At 33.3% G+C, this 19,198-nt stretch overlaps 1 protein-coding gene across 2 annotated transcripts in view; it reads right to left on the reverse strand.

The window, feature by feature from the left end:
• FBXL17 (F-box and leucine rich repeat protein 17) overlaps window positions 1–19,198 on the reverse strand; it is a 526,088-nt gene that overhangs the window by 157,091 nt on the left and 349,799 nt on the right. For both annotated transcript variants that reach the window (XM_024247520.3, XM_054556479.2), the window contains exon 7: window positions 4,405–4,481. In XM_024247520.3, the coding sequence (XP_024103288.3) occupies window positions 4,405–4,481 (77 nt within the window). The remainder of the gene's footprint in view (window positions 1–4,404; window positions 4,482–19,198) is intronic.

Below are 19,198 nucleotides of genomic sequence, written 5' to 3' on the forward strand. Positions count from 1 at the left end.
AGAATGTGATAACTCAGAAAGAAACCTGGGTCATTTTACAACTGCCCCCTGACACAAGGGTCACAATGGTAATATTCACTGTGGAGACACTAATGGAGATAAGCACTTTATTCATCCATCCCATTTATTATACTACATGAAGTGCTGTGCAGCCCAAGAGAAAGACCACTTCCTCCATAGGCCTGAGTGATACAGGTTGATTTCTCCTTCTTGTCTTCCTCTTAATCCCAATGACATACTTTCCTGAAGGAAGTAAATTATCTTTTTTTCTTTCTTTTTTTTTTGAGACAGAGTTTCGCTTTTGTCGCCCAGGCTGGAGTGCAATGGCATGATCTCAGCTCACTGCTACCTCTGCCTCTCAGGTTCAAGCAATTTTCCTGCCTCAGCCTCTCGAGTAGCTGGGATTACAGGCATGCGCCACCACACCCAGCTAATTTTGTATTTTTAGTAGAGACGGGGTTTCACCATGTTGGTCAGGCTGGTCTCAAACTCCTGACCTCAGGTGATCCACCTGCCTCGGCCTCCCAAAGTGCTGGGATTACAGGGATGAGCCACTATGCCCGGCCTTGAAGGAAGTAAATTTTCAAAAGAAAACTGAGCAAAAAAGTAGGTTGGGAAGTATTTGCTGACAAATTGTTCCAGGAACAAAGAAAAGCACAAGGAGAGCAATGAGAAAATTATCCACATAAAATGAAAGTAGCATAAAAGAGAGATAGGTGAGAAATCTAAGACAGGAAGGCAAATGAAAGGTTTTAGACTTTTTGCTGTATCTTTTTCTATTGCCTACTAATAATCTTGTTTAGCTAAGCTTAGCTCTGGAGATCAAGTAGGCAGGTATAGACTAATGTAGGTCAAATTTCTAAATAATGATTTCCACAAACAGAGAAGTCACACTTGGAAGAGAAGGGCTAATTCTTCTTCAGAGGGAGAAAGAAGATTCTGTATGACAAGAACTGCCAATTAGTGAGTGTTGACTATGGCACCAGGCACTCCACAAGTGTTTTATATTTATTTTCACTAACGTATGTGGCATGTATCATCACGTGGATTAACAGATGGCAAAACTAGGAAGTTAAGTAACTTGCTTTAGGTCACAAGGAAAATAAGTGGCAAAGCTGGAATTTTAACCGAACTCTCTAACACCTAAGTTTGATTTTTTTTCCACAGCACCGCCAATGACATACATTTGTTCAGTGATATAGGAATGACAATATTATATTTCTCTTTAGGGAGCAATTTCCCAAGACTGTATTTTCTATTTAGCTGTGTCTGAATTATTGATTTGTTTATAATTGCTACCCTTTACCATAAACATCTATGTTCAGTTTGGGGAGTAAGAAGCCTATTAACATGATCGTTTTCTTTATGACAACTATAACATATATCAATTAAAAAAACATAACTCATAACAGCCTGGCCAGGTGTTACCAAGTACTATAATACTACATTTAACACCTGTGAGAATCTTGACAAAAGATATGCCAGGTGAGGAGCTGTTTCTGAATCAATGAAGCCTGTAAAAGAAATAAAAAATCTCAGTATACTGTACTAAAAGAATGTACATACCCACCACCATAGAAAGAGGAGGCCAAAAACAGACTCACCAGCTTGAATACGAGTAAAGCAATAGGAAGCAGAATCATGGGGTAGTCTCTTAAAGGATGAATTTCCCACTGTATCAGATGTACATCAAATTTTACAATTTCTAAGTAGCTTCAATAATCAAAAAGTCCTATAGAATATGTTTCTACTCGTCCAGTCAAAGAAGGAAAAGGGCATCTGTTTTTTTGTTCCTAGAATTTGTAATAATAGGGTAGGGGGGACACAGTCTCTCCAGCAGTGCAGTTACCTTTAATAACATGCTGTTTCTCTGGTTACAATGAGTAATCTTTTTGCTGCCTCTTTGACAAAAATTACTCATATAGCATTGGCATTGTAGTGGGTGAAAAGATGAGATGAGCTTTCAGTAATTTGTTTAATTTTATAATCAAATAGCTATTGTAGTACGATCTCATAACCTATCAACCTTTCCCTCTCTTCCTCAATTGTGCCCCAACATTTTGGAGAACAGAATCAACAGATGCAAAGACTTTCACCATGAACCTTTTGAATACTTGAAATCCTAATGAAGAATGAAGGTAATATGGGGCAGAGAGCTTGAGAGCTGGAGGGACTGAGGTGCAAGAAAAATCATGATCAATTTCTTATCACCACAGAGAGGAAAGTCCACAAAATTTTCACTTCCGATTCTGCTCAAATGGACAAGATCAGTTGTCAACTTTGCCTGACATTATCTTCATTTAGGCAAGTTTTACAAAATGACTGGTTGGGCCCCATTTCATAGAAATTCTAATTTGACTAGTTTTAGGTGAGGCTTATACATCAATATGTTTTAGAAACTCTTCAGATAGTCTAATGTGCAGACAGGGTTGAGAAACACTGAACTAAAATAATTACAAATAAATTGTAAAATAATTACAAATAAATGTAAACCATATTGGTAAGGTTTTAACATAAACCTCTTCCAAGACTTAGGAAAGGAAAGGTGGCAGAAAAATTCTAAGTGAATCTTGTTTTTATCCCACTCCTGTAGAAAAACAACACTTACTAGCAGTGTACACTGTGCTACTCACGAGGTTAGGTACCAGATACATACAGAAGCATGAAGTCAGACATTAATTCCTCATTTTACAACTGAGGAAACAGAGTGTCCTATATGTGAAAGAACTTCCCTAAGGTCAAAGAACAAAGACAGAACTTGATCCCAGATCTATCTCAACTCCAGAGCTTCTTACCTTCTCAATTATCTTCTGGAACATTTCTTTTTGTACTCGATAACTTAATAGTAGGTGCTGGGCACTGCCTTTGTTATGACACAAAGTATCTCTATCCCTTCAGGATAAAGTGTGACTTTAGCAACATTTTACACTGCAGAATCTCAGAAGAGTTCATTATAAGGGATTTACTAACCATAACTCCTGGCTATTAGCTACCTGACAATTGGCAGTGAAAAAGGGGGAAATATACAAAAAAGACTGGAAGAGCAGGTAGTGACAAATTTCAAATGAACAAATGAAAGTATTAGTTAATTAACAAATCTACATGGGTATATATAAAATATACATATATAATACACACACACACACACACACACACTCTTTCTCTCTCTCTCAATATGCCGTGTGTTGGTCAGGGAGAACTCTTTAGGGCCTAGACAATGCAAGACATAGGAAGTTTTAGAGAGTTAACCATGTCTAAGTAGCAATCTAATTGCCAAACCAGAAAACAAACAACGTAAGTAAAGAAAAATATATCAAAACACTACTTTTACAAGGCAAAACTAGGAAAAAACTCACAACCCAGAAACATTATGAATAAGACATATTCTCCAAAATAAACTGAAATTAGGTGTGTTTCTAAATGTAAAAAAAAAAATTAGATTATTTTTAAAATTATAGCTTCAGTAGAGTTTAGTAAAGTTTTTCAAAAAGATGAATTTAGTAGCTAATAAAAGACAACTCTCCCATCCATGGCAGATGGTCAGTGTGACATCCTAGGACTGGAGTCATTTATTATTATATGTCAGAGCTAACAATAAAAACTTAGTGGATTATTAACTTGAAAGAATATTCTCAAATTTAAATGAAAAAATCAAAAAGTCAGAGAAAATAAAAGAAAACCATTTCATTCTCTTATAAAGCCTAATATATTTTCTGGTTAAAACTCTGTAATTAGATTAAATACACAAACGGTTAAGAAAAAATTTATAAAATTAAACAAAAAAGGAAGGGTTAGGTTATTTTTCTTTATTACTGAGACAATATGACTTCATATTTTTCATAATTGTAGAAAACAACTTGCTTTTCACCACTTTAAAAGAATATTGAAAAGTAAGATAATTTAAAATGTTGCATATAAATGTATACCCTTTACTTCCTATATCCACAAATGGACATTCCCAATGCTTTTCAGAATTTAAAGCGTTAAGAAGTTTGGCATTTAGAATGTCAGCAGATATGCCTTTGACATGATATTACATTAAGCAAATAAACTCAATGTAATAATTTTCTTAGTTATATTTATTATGCTCAACATTTTATTGTTAAACTTATTTTCATTGTATACCTCTTTTAGCTATACTTTTTAATTTTGTGTGAGTGTGTGTGTGTGCAAACGTACATGTGTGCATGTGTGTGTGATTGCATGTGGCAATGAAGTAATATGCATATTCATTTTACTCTGGTTCTTAGCTCATAATGTTTTTATTTTTATTTTTTGGTATGGTCAGAATGAGCATAAATGAAGACAGTCTCTATGATATAGTTCTTGATTTCTTTGTAAAAACTTTCAATGATTTTGTAACTTTATTCTTAGAAAGGATTAGGAAAATGGTTCATTACCTACCATAATCTGTGATTTTACAGGACACCAAATATAGCTCTTTCAGGTTTTGTCCTTCCTTTGCAATGACCTCCACACACCTGAAACATACAAAAAGTGGTGAGTTATACTAATGCATTTCAAGTTAAATTAGCAGGGGTTTGAATATAATAGGAAGAGGTCAGTATTTGGTGAATGCCACAGCTTCTTTAATGGTGTTTCAGGAAAGGTATTATATTCCCTGCTTTAAAGTCAAGTGCTGTCATACCTAAATGACTTTATTTAAATACATTTATGACTAGTGCATCTTTTAAAACCAAAGAGCTTAGAAAGAAATAGTCCCATAAGAGTAATGTTACATTTGGTAATAAAAGACTAGTAAACATATGCTATTTAATGAATATATATTATTTATATAATTAAATAATAATAATTTATTATAATAGAACTGTAGAATATAGATAGATCGTTATTATAGGTAGATGGTTATATGCTCACAGTTCAATTATTAATGATGGAATTAGGTAGCACTGAAATAGTATTTTTTGCAAAATTTTATTCAACATAATCTCAAATATATTCTAAAAAGCTATAATTTTACAGATTAAAGATGAAAGAAAATATACACACATAACTTTAAAATCTTTTACTTTAAAGTATGTTATTCTTAATATTGTAAGTAATTTGTTGTAAAGGTTTAGGCCATTTCAACAATATAGATATAGATATGTAAGACTGTCTTTTCTGGTTTCATTTAAGTTCAATTTTTTTTTAATGGTGCACTCTGCTCTAATAGGCCTAGTGGAAGTTGTATACAGAATTGAATGAACTTTAAAAGTAATGATTAACAATATTATCCATTTTGTGGCTTAGTCTCCTATAATATCAGAAAAATTTGTGCAGTCATACAGACACACAGGCAAATGCACCCTTCAATGCAGTCCCTCTTTTAATCTTTACAAATAACAGTTAAGTAAAAGGGTAAAAGCAAAAAGAGTCATTAACCTTTTCTAGGAAATGAGGATCAAGTAATTTGATACCTGTGTGCATAATCTATCAAAAAATTACTCAGTATCCATCTCTGTCTTTCCTATATTTTATTTGCTGTCTGGCTTATTTGTAGGAATCTTCATAAAATGTCAGGAAATTTTATACAATCTTACTTCACATAATTCATTATTGAAGGTTAAATTAGTTATAGAGAAGACATATATGTCCTTTAACAATTTTTTATGGAATTTTGTTTTAATGGAATGATAAACATTTCAAATTTCCTCAGAATAACTGAATAAACATTCTTTTTCTTCCCCTATTAAAAAAAGATCTATAAAAAAATGGATAAACTTTTCCATGTCTAAAACAGGAAATTTAAAACAGCAACACAATGCAATTATGATTGATACAGGTTGTGAGGGAAATTTTAAAGCCTAATTCCACGTCATTTGGTTTTAACATAATATTTAAATAAATTCATTTAAAAAAGAATAAAAACAGAAATGAAACATTACCAACAATAACAACATTTTATATGGTAAAAACTATTTTTACATGCTAAGAGTACAAATAAAGGCCCTAGACTGTAATATCCTAAATCATTAAAAAATAATCTGATGGCTTTCTGTCAAATCAAATATACATATCTCACTGTCCTCTTCCATTGCCTACCAAAAAAACTAACAGATCCAATATTTTGCGTGGCCACCAAAAATTATTAATTGTAGTTCTCATGCTCTATTTGAATAGTTCAAAATGCCTGATTTATATTTGATTATGCTCTAAGCAAGTGCAATATCCTATTTCTCTTCCTTGTACTTCATCATTAAATATGCTATAAGCACATATGAACATTAAAGACATACAGATGACTACAAATAGCAAATGACACAAATTGACTTCACTGTACAAGTCAAGTCAAATGTTAGTACATAAGCAACAAGAACCAACATTTATATAAAATAAGATGATCAATCACCGGATAAAGACTGTCCTAAAAACTGATAAAAGGTCATGAGCATCAGGTTTCCCCGCTATTCACAGAGAAAAGTTCAAGAGGTGTAGACAATTATGAATACGTATTATAAAATCATTTAGCATACTCAGGAGGCAATACAGTGGCCAAGAGACAACACATGATTAAGAGTGAGCAGTGTCTTTCAGATAAAAAAGGGAGAAATATAAGAGAAAAGCAATTCACTTTTTATAAAGAATCACCTAGGATTTTTGCTGTTCTTGAAAGTTCAGGTAAACAAGGTTTTCCAAATACTTTTAATTACCTTGATCACAGCCAGTGTGCTAAAAGTCATGTACAACATAAAATTATTCCTGAAGTAAAAATTCATGGAGACAAAACCATACTCCTTGGAAAACTTGTAGCAAAATATTAATTTTATATCTGTTATGGACTTTACATTTGAAAAGAGAAACCCCAAATTCTGTGATTTTGGATATAAACGTCATATATATTGAGACACAAAATTGAGTGGTTGAAGTAGATAGATAAAGTAGCTGTTGTTTTAAGAATTGAAAATGGAAGTGGTTTGTATTATCCCATTACTACGAATTGGTGGAAATGGAACACCACCTCATGTTCCCGGCTAGTGTCTAAAGTCTCACAATTCACCTATGTCGCATTTCCCTGGCAGCATGTGGTGATAGCAGTTCATGATGAGAGATTGTGGGTGGTGACTATCCTTTTCTCCTGAAACTTTTAGAGTCCATTCTATAACATGTTTACAAGTAGTACATAACACAAGTCTGTGAACATACTTACTTTAAATAATTCCACTGTTTTACAAAGAATCTTGGCTCTAGTCATAACCTTTAGTGTATTAAAATCAGAGCAATTCCCAGCTCACTGTATAGTATTATGCAAAAAACAAAGTCATAAATCTTAGTATGGACTACAGGTACAGCAAGTTAAGAGGCATTTATAAACTGATACCAATAAAAGAGAGAAATGTGTGCAATGTGATAATCCTGAAGTGAGAAGGAGAGTGATAGAACCAAAGACCACATTTAAAATGTTTACTTCTTCATCACCTTTCTTACAGATACTACATAGAATATTCATTAATCATAGTGATGAATTAGTTTGGTCTGTAGGAGCAAGCCATGAGTTTCTAAACTCAGAATCTAGAATTCAAATTATTCCTATTCTTCCCCAACCCCTTGTCCCCATTACTCCTACAGGCAAAGCTCAGAATATCACATGGCCATTCTCTATGGATCAGTAGGTTCAAAGATTTCCTACTTCATGTATGACAACATAAGGAGTTATAAAATTTGGAAAAAGAACTGTCTCCTTACAGAAAGTAACCATGTATCAGATAATTAAGAAAAATTCATAACATGGGAAAATGGCATAGTGGATAAATGCTGAAGAATATCAAATACTTTTAAAGTAGCTCATGAATGTCAAGCACAATTAAGATTACTAAACCCTAAGGAGAGATCTGTCTTAACAAGAGAGAATAAAAGAATCAAAAGACATTCTAGTCTTACTTCCAGGGAATCACAGAACAATCACGTACATTTTTTGGAGCCCTATATCATCATTCTCTACAAGATAACTCCATATGAAAAAGTTATCCAAATCAAATGTCTTAGGTTCATTTAAATATACTTTAATTTATTCTGAATTGCCTACCCTCAGTTTATTTTCCTGCTTTTATGTTTTGGCAGGGGTCTGAAGAGAATTAAAAAAAAGACATTGCTACCATTGTAAATTCTTGAGTAACAGCTGTTGAGTACATATATATAAACTCTTTTGGAATACAGAGAAAGGGCCAGAAAACCTGCTCCAAAGTATCCTAAGCATCCAGAGTTATTTTTGATAATAATGTAATTTTATGCTCACTTGCTTTTGATAATGTTCTAAAATGCACCTGAAACATTTGATGAAATATGAAAAGCAACAGAAAGGTTACTTTGGTAAGCTAGATAGGATTTTTTTTCAAAGATGAGAAGGCATTACTTATTTTCAGTGGAGGGAAAATCTGTCTCCTTAGCAATAGATTCCTAATCACATGATTTATGTGAAGGGTAAAGGTTAATGAATTAAGATGTGTAAGCTTCAAAACTATCAAAGGAATTCAAAAGAGCCTTGAATTATGGAAAACAATGGCCCATTCTACATACATACCAAATTTTTCTGTTTTTTTGTCTCCTACTCAAAAGCTAGAACATAGCATTAGTGACAATTGAAAAGAACTAATGAGGAAATATGACTACATCGCTTGCAATAGGAGTGTCCTAGGAGACCTTGTTACTGTTTGTGATGTGCTTCAAACCCAAAAGAAGCTAATTGGAGCTGCCAGACACTGGTTTGCAAATCTCACTTTAAAGGACAGGCTCAATCACCTCAGAGGTGTGAAAAGAAATGTCCCCATTAGAGATGCATTAGTATGTGGCTTGGTGAATTTCTAAATAAACTTTAGGATGTTCTTTCCTAAGTCACTTTTATATTTGAATAATAGATATATCTTTAAGTGAAACACAAATGCAACAAGACAAAAAACAACCCCACAGATCTAAAACAAAGAACTATGAAGAGTGTCGTAAAGTAATTGGCAAATAAGTGCATATCGGAGCTAGGTATGTTTAGGTTGAATAAACATGTGGATCAAACCTCAGAACTCCTGAAACAAACAAATCATAAAAGTGATCTATTTGGGGTTTTAGAAATAGAACCTCATTTTCATCATTTCTTGAAACTAAACAAGCCAAGAATCCAACCTATGTTACATAGATTGTAAGTGGGTGGGGGCTTAAGTAGCTACAACACATACACACACACACACACAAACACACACACACACGCGCACACACACACAGACCCCACATGAAAGGAGTAAAAAGTGTTTACGAGATCTAAAGAGAGTAACGAGAGCAAACAGTCCAATTCCATGCTGCAGAAGCTCATCCCGACTAATTCATACATGGGTCATTTAAATGACAGCAGAGGTCACCAAAACACAATTTGGTATCTTACAGAAAGAATAATGATATCTGATTGATTTTTCTAAAGCTCCAAATCAAGTTTTACTGAAGAATAATCCAATCCTGTGCAGTAAACGAATGGGTATAATTTATAGGTTTACTCTGCTTTCAGAAAATGCACAATATAAAAGATTTCTATGCACAAAAGAGATAAATTTACAAGTAAACTTTTACAAGATGAGTCAATTCGAGAATCTATTAATACACTTGATCTCAGTCAAAAGGCCAAGAAGTAATCAAGAATCTATTAATAGTATGTTTCCCCTTAATACATTTGAATATAATTTCATTTATGAGACATATTTATAGCTATTTTTCTAAGTAATAGGACACCTTAACCTTGCAGAAATGGCACGAAATAGTTTTTTTTTAATCTTCAAGTTAAACAGCTGTACATAAATGACAAATATAAGATTATTTCTGGAACATGACAGACGGTATCAAGGTGATATGTTAAATCCACTTTGTATTTTACAGTATACTTTTTTTGTAAACACTCTTCTATTCAATCCTATTGACAACAGAATACCAAATATGCACCTAAGTCAATTTTTCATGTAAACTTCTAAAGATGTGCTCATAGAAGAGATGTTTACTGCAAGAAAAATTCTTTTTTAAAGGTTGACTTGCAGTTAACATGCGAGAGCATTTGCTCAAAGCATGTTCTTAATATACCGCAGGGGCAAAGACTAGGAGTGACATGCAAAATGTCACCAACTCCACCAGTTAACAATTATCTTGGGACACTCATTAAGTTCTCACTACCAAATGTTATTCTCTAGAAAGCCAATATCTGATCAGTGTGGCTGAGATTAATTTAAGCTCTTGCTACTTAAAAAATAGCAAACCGATGCCCATTTTGTCACACTGAGAGGTAATGGAAGGCTACAAAATTAGAAAAGCAGTGTTTCGTTATTTATGTTTTAATGAGACACACCACAAGAGGTGGCCTACAAACTGAAATGTTATTAAAACTTAAGTACTATGGGTTTGCATCTTTGCCAACAGAGGGTGTCCTTTAAGGAAAAGGAGGCAGAGCAGATGTCATTTGCTGATTCTTTCTGGACCACTCTCTCCTTGAGTGTCTGTGACATTAAATAGGTTTTCTCATTGGAGAACAGGATTTAGCAATGAAAAAGTAATATACCAACAAAATAATATTTTTCATATATTTAGGAATGGCCATCACAAATCTGCTGTTATGAAAATACATTTTTCTTCATTTATATAGTAAAACGTTTACATTTAATTTGAGTGTTTCTTAGAATACTTTAAAAATGTATTTTAGATAGAATAAAGCCTGCAATATTTTTAAATGCATATTTTCTTTAAGCTACTAAGAAACAAGACGATTAAATGTTTTTCTGAGGGGCAGGTACAGAAATTGAACTAACAAACTTGCAATAAACTTGGCTCTGGCTTTAATATTTCAGATCTATTTAACCAAAAGTCTGGCTTTTTAATTTTAGCCATTGTTCCATCCATTACCATAACTAACTAAACCTTATGTAACAAGTTAACATTTTCTAAGCATTCCTCAGAATATGCAAGAAGCAGAAAAAAGATGCTAAGCTTTATTTATTAATTAATTTACTTAATTCAAGAATGTTTCATTGAGTGTAAACTATGTTTTAGAAATACTAAAAGATATAATCAAAAGCCACATTATCATAAAATGAGGAACATAATACTTATAACCTTGATGAATCAAATACTGTTTATTTTTTGTGACCGTAGTTGATATTAATGTTCATACCTAGGAGCAGCAAAATCATATTACTATCTCTATAACTATTAAAAATCAACTGAACGTAAGCATTTCCTTTAGTCCTGTAAAGAAAATATTTCAGGACTAAAGGAAATGCTAGAAAAAAAATTAAAGGCAAGCTTTCCTAACTCACCAGTGTATTCATTCTTCAGTAGAAACACATGTAGTTCGTTACTTTGAATAAGGAAATGCTAAGAAATCTCCTCCATCTTTTAAGGTTTTTGAGTTTCCATCAATTCATAATCCGTAACTCTAATGGGATCCAGATACTGTAAAATTTTGATATAGTTAAGACTGGTGCTATCTTTATGGTGTTCTGGCATATTTTAATACAGACAGCAGAAGAGAAGACTTTGTCACCCTACATGTAACAAAGATTTACCATGTGGAAACAAAAGCTCAGGACCCTAGAAAAGCAGAAATACTAAAACATTTAAAACTACAATCTAGGTTAATGAATTGTAATTCTTTAGAGACCATTCTTGTCCTGAAAAAAAAGTCAGGCAAAATTCTGCAACTCGAAACTGATGCCCACCACAAAACACTAATAGTGAAAACTAGAAACATTGTAAAGAGATTTGTCAGGGCTCCAAATAGCTAAAAAGGATACCGTGAAGTTTCGGTGAAATATTAAACATATAATTGATGATAATCTCTCTGCTCAGCCTGTTCCCTTTATCTTAACTGCTGTAAGTATTGATATGAAAGTCTCAATTCAACAGAGCATGTATTTTAAGCTTACTTTTAATTTAAAATGGCTAAGACTAAATTTAGTGGAATATAAAAGCACTCAGAAGATGAGATTTCAGGCATCATTCATGAAAGAGTTAAGCACTTCCTCACCAGAAGACAGCCACAACTCTGCTTTGTAGTGACTAATTGCCTCTTTAACCCCTGTGCTCTGGGAGTTGGCCTGTGCTTCAATACTAGTTTTGTGATACAGCCAAAGACTGATGTTCAACATAGACCTCCCATGACCTGTGTAGTCAAGGAGGCAACTCAGACAAGATGCTGACAAAAGGTTTCCTTCTCATTTGGGAAGGCTTAGAATCTCTTTTTGAATAAGCCAAATTCTCAGAAGACTATAAAACACAGGAGGTAAAGATAATTTATAAAAGTTAAAAGAATGGTTTCTCAGTTGAGCTAAGAATGATTCTAAGCATCCCAATGTATCACTCAAAATTTTGTTCAAAAATGGTTTTAGTAATATGAAAAAAAGTTTAGTTCTTTTAAATGCAATGAAGAGGGTACCTAACTTGATGCCTTTGAAAGCTTATAATTAGATAGCTATAATCAAATACAGAGGAAAGCAGGTCAACATCTTCATTCCAAATGTTTCCTGTATGCTTTAAACATTCATAACCAGGAAGCCTGCACTTTGTCATTAATTTTTAAGCCTGGCAACTTCTGGTTTGATCAAAAACTAATAAAAAAATTTTACAGGAGATTTTATGTAGAGATTATATAAAACTAATTAATCCTGCAAGCAGGATGGCAGAATAGGATAGTCAGGACTTCTTGTTATTTTTTAAAAGGGAAGGAATGAGGAAGGAGTTGTAGATTAGGGAGCAGGAAAAGTGTAGGCAGTGGGAACAAAGTAACCCACATATTCATTCAGAAATAAGAAAGGAGAAGAATCACACAAGCTTGAGGAAGGCAGGGAGCTACATAAATTCGACATTATTGATACTTAGCCAGATTGTACTCTGAATCTTTTGAGTCTCAAGGATCATCACTGAATATATAAAACTTGCTTCCAAAGCTCTGGGACTGCCATTGCTTTACTCTCATTTTTCCCATATAATTGCACATTAATGTTCACATCAGAGGCGAATCATCTTTGCTGTAACATTTGTAAGAAAGAGGCAGCAGGTCATGTTAAATTGTTTTGGCACATTGTGTTTATGCAGAGAGATAACTTTTTACTTAATTCTTTTTATTTATAGAAATATGTGGACTATATTTTAAAAAGAATGTGACAATAAAGGACATCAACCAATAATTCTCTATAAAAATTATGTAGTTTATTTTTTTAATCCAAAAGAAAGGAAGATAGCTGATTTTGTTTTTTTTTTAACCTGAAGGATAGAGAAACAATGTCTTCCACATTTCCTTTTTAATGTTCAAGTAAATGCTATAGGATTAGATTTCGAGATTCCAGAAGAGGCTATTGAATCTTACGTAGCTTCTCAGGCTATCAGGCCATTTCAGTGGTTCCTAACGTTAAAAAGTCCATTTGTCTGTAAAATAAATATACTTCTAGAGGTTTCTTTCTAAACTGTTTAATAATGCAAAGACTTGGTTATAAATAACTTATAATCAAAGGACTATGTAATATACGTGTACATGTATGTATATACATTTATGAAGAGAACTCTTAACAAATATATTGTTTCCTTATCAATATTGTCACTAATCAACAAATACATAGTTGTTGTGTGTGCACTAAATAAAATAATTTAGCAGCCTAACCTCTGAAATACCATAATCACAAAAATCCAGGTTGCTCTGCATGGACTAGTCACCAGTCTATTCCCTCTGAAGAGAAACACATCTCTTTGTTCATAGGGAGAGTGGTGGAAAGCTAATGAAACCAGTGTGTAAGACTGATAAAGACCACAGGGAGGAAGTATCACCCATTTTCTCCTTGCAGAAAGTTGCAAAAGCAAGACAGTAAGTAAACACGGAGAAAGGAGAAGGCACATTTCACTATTTGTTTCACACAGTGGGTACCTCTGCAGGCAACATCATGTCTGACAGCCAGCAGAAACAACCAACATTCCCAATCCAGTACTCAGATTTGCGTTATTTTAAAGGATAAACCAAAATGAACAGTGCATCTCTTTGGCATATTTTGAAATGATCTACTATTAATTAATACAGTTACTGTTCTGTCTGCATAATCAACAAACCATTTAGCAAAAGAGAGTAACTGTATTAAAAATTTCTGCTCTACACAAAAAGCACTCCTTTCAAGTACCCAACTAAATAAAGGCGTAACATTCTGACATTCTGTGAAAGAAAGATTGAGAGTTCAGGAGAAATAGTTTATTATTTTCAAAAGTCATTAGTGGAATAAGGAAGGGGAGCAATGGCAGGTGTTTGAAAGAGACGGCAGGTAAATGTGCCTGGAGTCAGTTGGTCAGTTTTGTGCTTCTATAGGTCGTGAGGGCATCATGAATTCCATCCTGGTAGTGACAGAATTTTATAGAAAAAAATAAAGTTAGAGCATAAATTCGTTTTTTGGAGATCTTTTATTGAAAGGTAAGCACAGACAGGGTAATTAGATTCACAATACTATTAGGCCATTTGGCAACATTTGGGGGTATGGGAAAAGTAAGAGCAATTCAATGACACATCACACTCTGAAAAAGGTGACAAATTATAAAAGGTAACAGTATAAGCAAGTTAGCAAATGCGGATATATACTCAAGGAAGCATTAGCTGAATTAATAATTTAAGTTTGTGGAGAGAACACTGTAATGGGGAAAAAGAAAAGAAATAATACTTCACATATTGCACAATTACTAAGGAGCCCAAATTTATTTTAGCTGTTTACTTATATTTAGCTGTATTCCATTAGAAATTCATATAAAACTATAAAAGAAATATTTGAGAAAGGCAACGAGAGTAAAAAATAGGTCGAAAAATAATAAAATCTGGGATATACCCATCCTGAAGGCATTTATATAATTCAGACCTGGAAAGCTTCCACAAGTGGGATAAAATTTCAAGCTTTCAAAGAACCAAAGAAAGAGGGAAGCATGGTAATTTATGCATAATATCATAGGAGTTAAAAAAATCAGATGTTCAAAAGAAGCTACAAAAAGGCTAGATATGCTTGAGGCATTTCTGGTGGAAGGCTGAAGTTTTAAGAAAGTTCAAAATATTCTGTATCCATTTAGAAAATTTCCTCCCACTTCTTAATAGCATTGTAAACTTAATCCATGAGAAATTGGTCTCGCAAAAAAAAGTTTTAAAAATCAGAAAGTATTATTGTACATGGTTAGTAACACAATACAGTAATAAAACAGAGATGATATTTCACTACACCTGTATTTTACTGAATTTTAACACTTCAGGTAGAAAATCAATTGGTTATAGATAATGGAAATGCATCTGCAATGCTGACTGTCAAAATTCTGTGTGTGTGTATTTAGAACACGGTACTGAAGTTGGGAACTAAATTCAACTTCTCTAAGTCTCTTCTATAAAATGGAAATTATAATATCTACCTCCAAGGACTTTGTGAAGGTTACATTTCATAACGTTTGCAAAGACACTTTTAGTCATTTAACAAACATTTGCTAACATCTACTTTGTCATTAATTATTTGGATACAAAGACAGATAAATCTCTTCCCAAAGGGAATTCACAATCTTCTCAACTTTAAATATCCTCCACATAAATAAAGCAGGGTTATTTAGAACAAAATAGTATTTCCTAAGGTACCTTTCTTAGAAAACTAGCACTCTGGGGCTTTAATATTTGACATAGGCAAGAAACAGTAAGTTTATGTTAAATCAAGTCCATTTTTTTTTATTTAGCAAAAATACAAATGTAAAGTATGTAGAGCAGCACCTAGCATACAGTAAGCAATTAAATGTTATTTATCATTATTTAGGCCCTAGCATGGAACCTGGCACACTTAAAAAATACCTGTAGTAGGCTGAACGGTGACCCCCAAAGACATCAGGTCCTAATTCACAGAGCCAGTAAATGTTACCTTCCATGGAAAGAGTGTCTGCAGGTATGATTTTGAGATGCAGAGATTTTATCTTGGATTATTTGGGTGGGCTGTAAATGCAATCACTAGCATACTCACAAGAGAGAGGCAAATGAAGATTTGACAATGACAGAGAAGAGAAGGCAATATTACTACAGAAACAGAGATTGGGGTGATGTGGCCACAAGCCAAGGAATTCCTGTAGCTATCAGAAGCTGGAAAGACAAGGAATGGATTCTTCCGTAGAGCCTCCAGACAGAGGATGACACCCTGATATTGGCCAGGGAAACTAGTTTTGGACTTCTGTCCTCCACTATTGTGAGAGAATAAGTTTTCATTGTTTTTAAACTACAAGGTTGAGGTAATTTTTTACAGTAGTCACAGGAAACTAATACAGTGTCTAAGAATGATATTAATCACTGGATTACATGTGTAACACCAAGGAATTTGATTTATAAAGGTAACATGTTAATGGCAATTCAGATGATGTGATTGGATGGAACAAAATTTTAAGGTGTTGTGACAAAGACAAAAAAAGAAAACCTATACTTAGAGAATGCTACCATATCTTCAGCCTGAATTAGAATAAATTCCAAAAGGTATGTATTTAAAACTTGAAACTTTTTTAGAATAAAGACTCATTTTCCTCTGATATAATGGAAAATTTCAAGCAAAAAAGTTGACAGAATTGTGCAGTAAAAAACCCATTATCCATCACTTAGATTCTATAATTAACATTTTGCTATGTTTGCTTTATCTCAGATGTATCCATCTATCTCTTTATTCTTCCCTGTATCCATCCATCAATTTATCTTATTTTTTAATGCATTTCAAAGTGTAGACACTGATACATTTTACTCCTAAACACTTTAGCATACACATCATAAACTACAGATGAATGTTTGTTAATGGTTATTTTTTAAGTAAATTTTACTCACTGTGAAATTTGTGATTTGGGCACAAATCTTAAAAGCAATCGGTTTTGACAAATGCATATATATGTCTACCTTGAACCCCTAACAAGATCTAGAGTATTCCTAACACCACCGAGTTCCTTCATGCCCAATGCCGGTTCCCACTCACAAATGCAACTACTGTTGTAGATGTTTTTGTTACTTTGTTTTATTTTACAATAGCTTAGTTTTATCCATTTTCTTTTGTGAGTAAAAACCTAAAAGTGAAATCGCAGAGTCACAGAGTATTAGTAGCACACACGTAGTAGGTGTGCAATTAGTTTTATAAGAAACTGCCAAATCTTCTTCCAAAGCTGTTATACCATTTTATATTCCTACCAATACTTATAAGAATTTTAGTTGCTCCACATCCTCAACAACATAGACGTTATCAGGCTTTCAATTTTTAGATATTCTGGTGAGTTCGTAAAGACCAGTTCAACATTAAAAAATTTAAAGATTCCATAATAATAATTCTACTCTTATTATTTTTCATTAAGGAAATACACAATGACAAAAAGTAACTAGAAATTGGGTAATATTTTTAAAGTAATTCATATACTTGCCGAATTTTGAAAAAGTATACAAGACATAAAAATATATATGTGTCATATAATTAATGCATTTTACAGGCAATACTTGTTGTAAACCCCATGCAATAGCTTTCTGGTCCCAGATAACATTTCACATGCTAGTTCTTTGGGATATCTTCATGGTTAATTCTATTTATTTCATCACCTTTATTCCAAGTAACCTACATATCCAACAATGACCAGATAACTTCAGGACACAAACCTTTAGTCATTGCATATAGCCCTCAATATTATATTACATGTAGTTCTCCACTTTATCTCTCATGAGTTGAATTGGAAGTTGGGAACCAATTTTAAAATCAGCCCCAAACTGTCATCCTTGTTAGCATCAGGCTTTTCATTTAAGGTTTCTACTCTAACTGAATATTTGATGGAAGACCTTACATAATATTGTAACTTAAAAGGTACACTGCTTATCCTATCACCGAAAGAATTCTTAAAATTGTGTTGCCAGAAACTGGATTAGGACTCTGGCATTAGCCAGCAAATAGTAAAGCTAGATACCATGTACCTCCCAGCAGTTTTCTTCAAATCACTGAAAATAAAAAAGGAATTTCTTTTCTTTTACTATTTCTAATTAATACTTAAGTAAATTGCTCAATTTTAAGAAACATGCAGTTATTTATTTTCATAGCTATGAATACTGTATATGAAATAAAAATCTTCACCGAAACATGCTAAAACCTTAGAGGTTTTGAAATGAACATAAAGTTGCTTTGTATTATTAGAGAGACAAACTATTATTTTTCTTAAGATTAATGTTTTAAAAATGGAAACCACTGAGAAATAATTGCAAAGTTAAAAACTGTATCAAAGCTTTTAAAAGTCATTTTACACTGTTACACTATTCAATTATGCCATATAATTTTCAGAATATTCAACCTAATTCTTTTTAAAGTAAACTTACTACCAACCTCAAGGTTTTCATTTATTGACATGAAGGGTAATTTATCTTCTCTCATTGTTCTTTATAATGTTTGGCATTTCGAAGCAATGAAAGACTATTCACAGGAACTCTTCCCCCAGTAAACATTACATAATTTTTTTCTACTAATGATCTAATACAGAAAGCCATGGAAAGTGTGACTCCAAATTACTCAATTGTTTTCAAATTTAAATAAATTGATCTCTCAGTGTGTACTTATGTACCTTTATAGTTATGTACCTTTATAAATAGTTATGTTTATACCTTTCTTCTAAGAACAATGATTAGAATCAATGTCTACAAATAATTGCAAAGGAGAATAAATGCATACTTATTGCAAAAATTAATACAGAGTCCAAATCTGTGAGTTTAAAAATCTCTCATAATAGCTAGCATAACAAATGCCAAACATTAATTATAAAAAGACATTCAGAATTATGTGGGAGAGGAGGAATTTTTTGTTCGTTTGTTTGTTTCTTTTTTGAGATGGAGTTTTGCTTTTGTTGCCCAGGCTGGAGTGCAATGGCGTGATCCTGGCTCACTGCAACCTCTGCCTCCCGGGTTCAAGCGATTCTCCTGCCTCAGCCTCCTGAGTAGCTGGGATTACAGGCATGCACCACCACGCCCAGCTAATTTTTGTATTTTTAGTAGAGACGGAGTTTCTCCATGTTGGTCAGGCTGGTCTCAAACTCCCAACCTCAGGTGATCCACCTGCCTCGGCCTCCCAAAGTGCTGAGATTACAGGTGTGAGCCACCACATCTGTCTGGGAGAGGAAGAATTTTTACATGGCCAGCCAGCTTTGTATTCACACAAATGCAGTACCACCATATTTCTTATTGAGCCTTGCTTCCAAT

The sequence above is a fragment of the Pongo abelii genome, chromosome 4 (assembly GCF_028885655.2).
Source record: "Pongo abelii isolate AG06213 chromosome 4, NHGRI_mPonAbe1-v2.0_pri, whole genome shotgun sequence".
NCBI lineage: Eukaryota > Metazoa > Chordata > Mammalia > Primates > Hominidae > Pongo > Pongo abelii.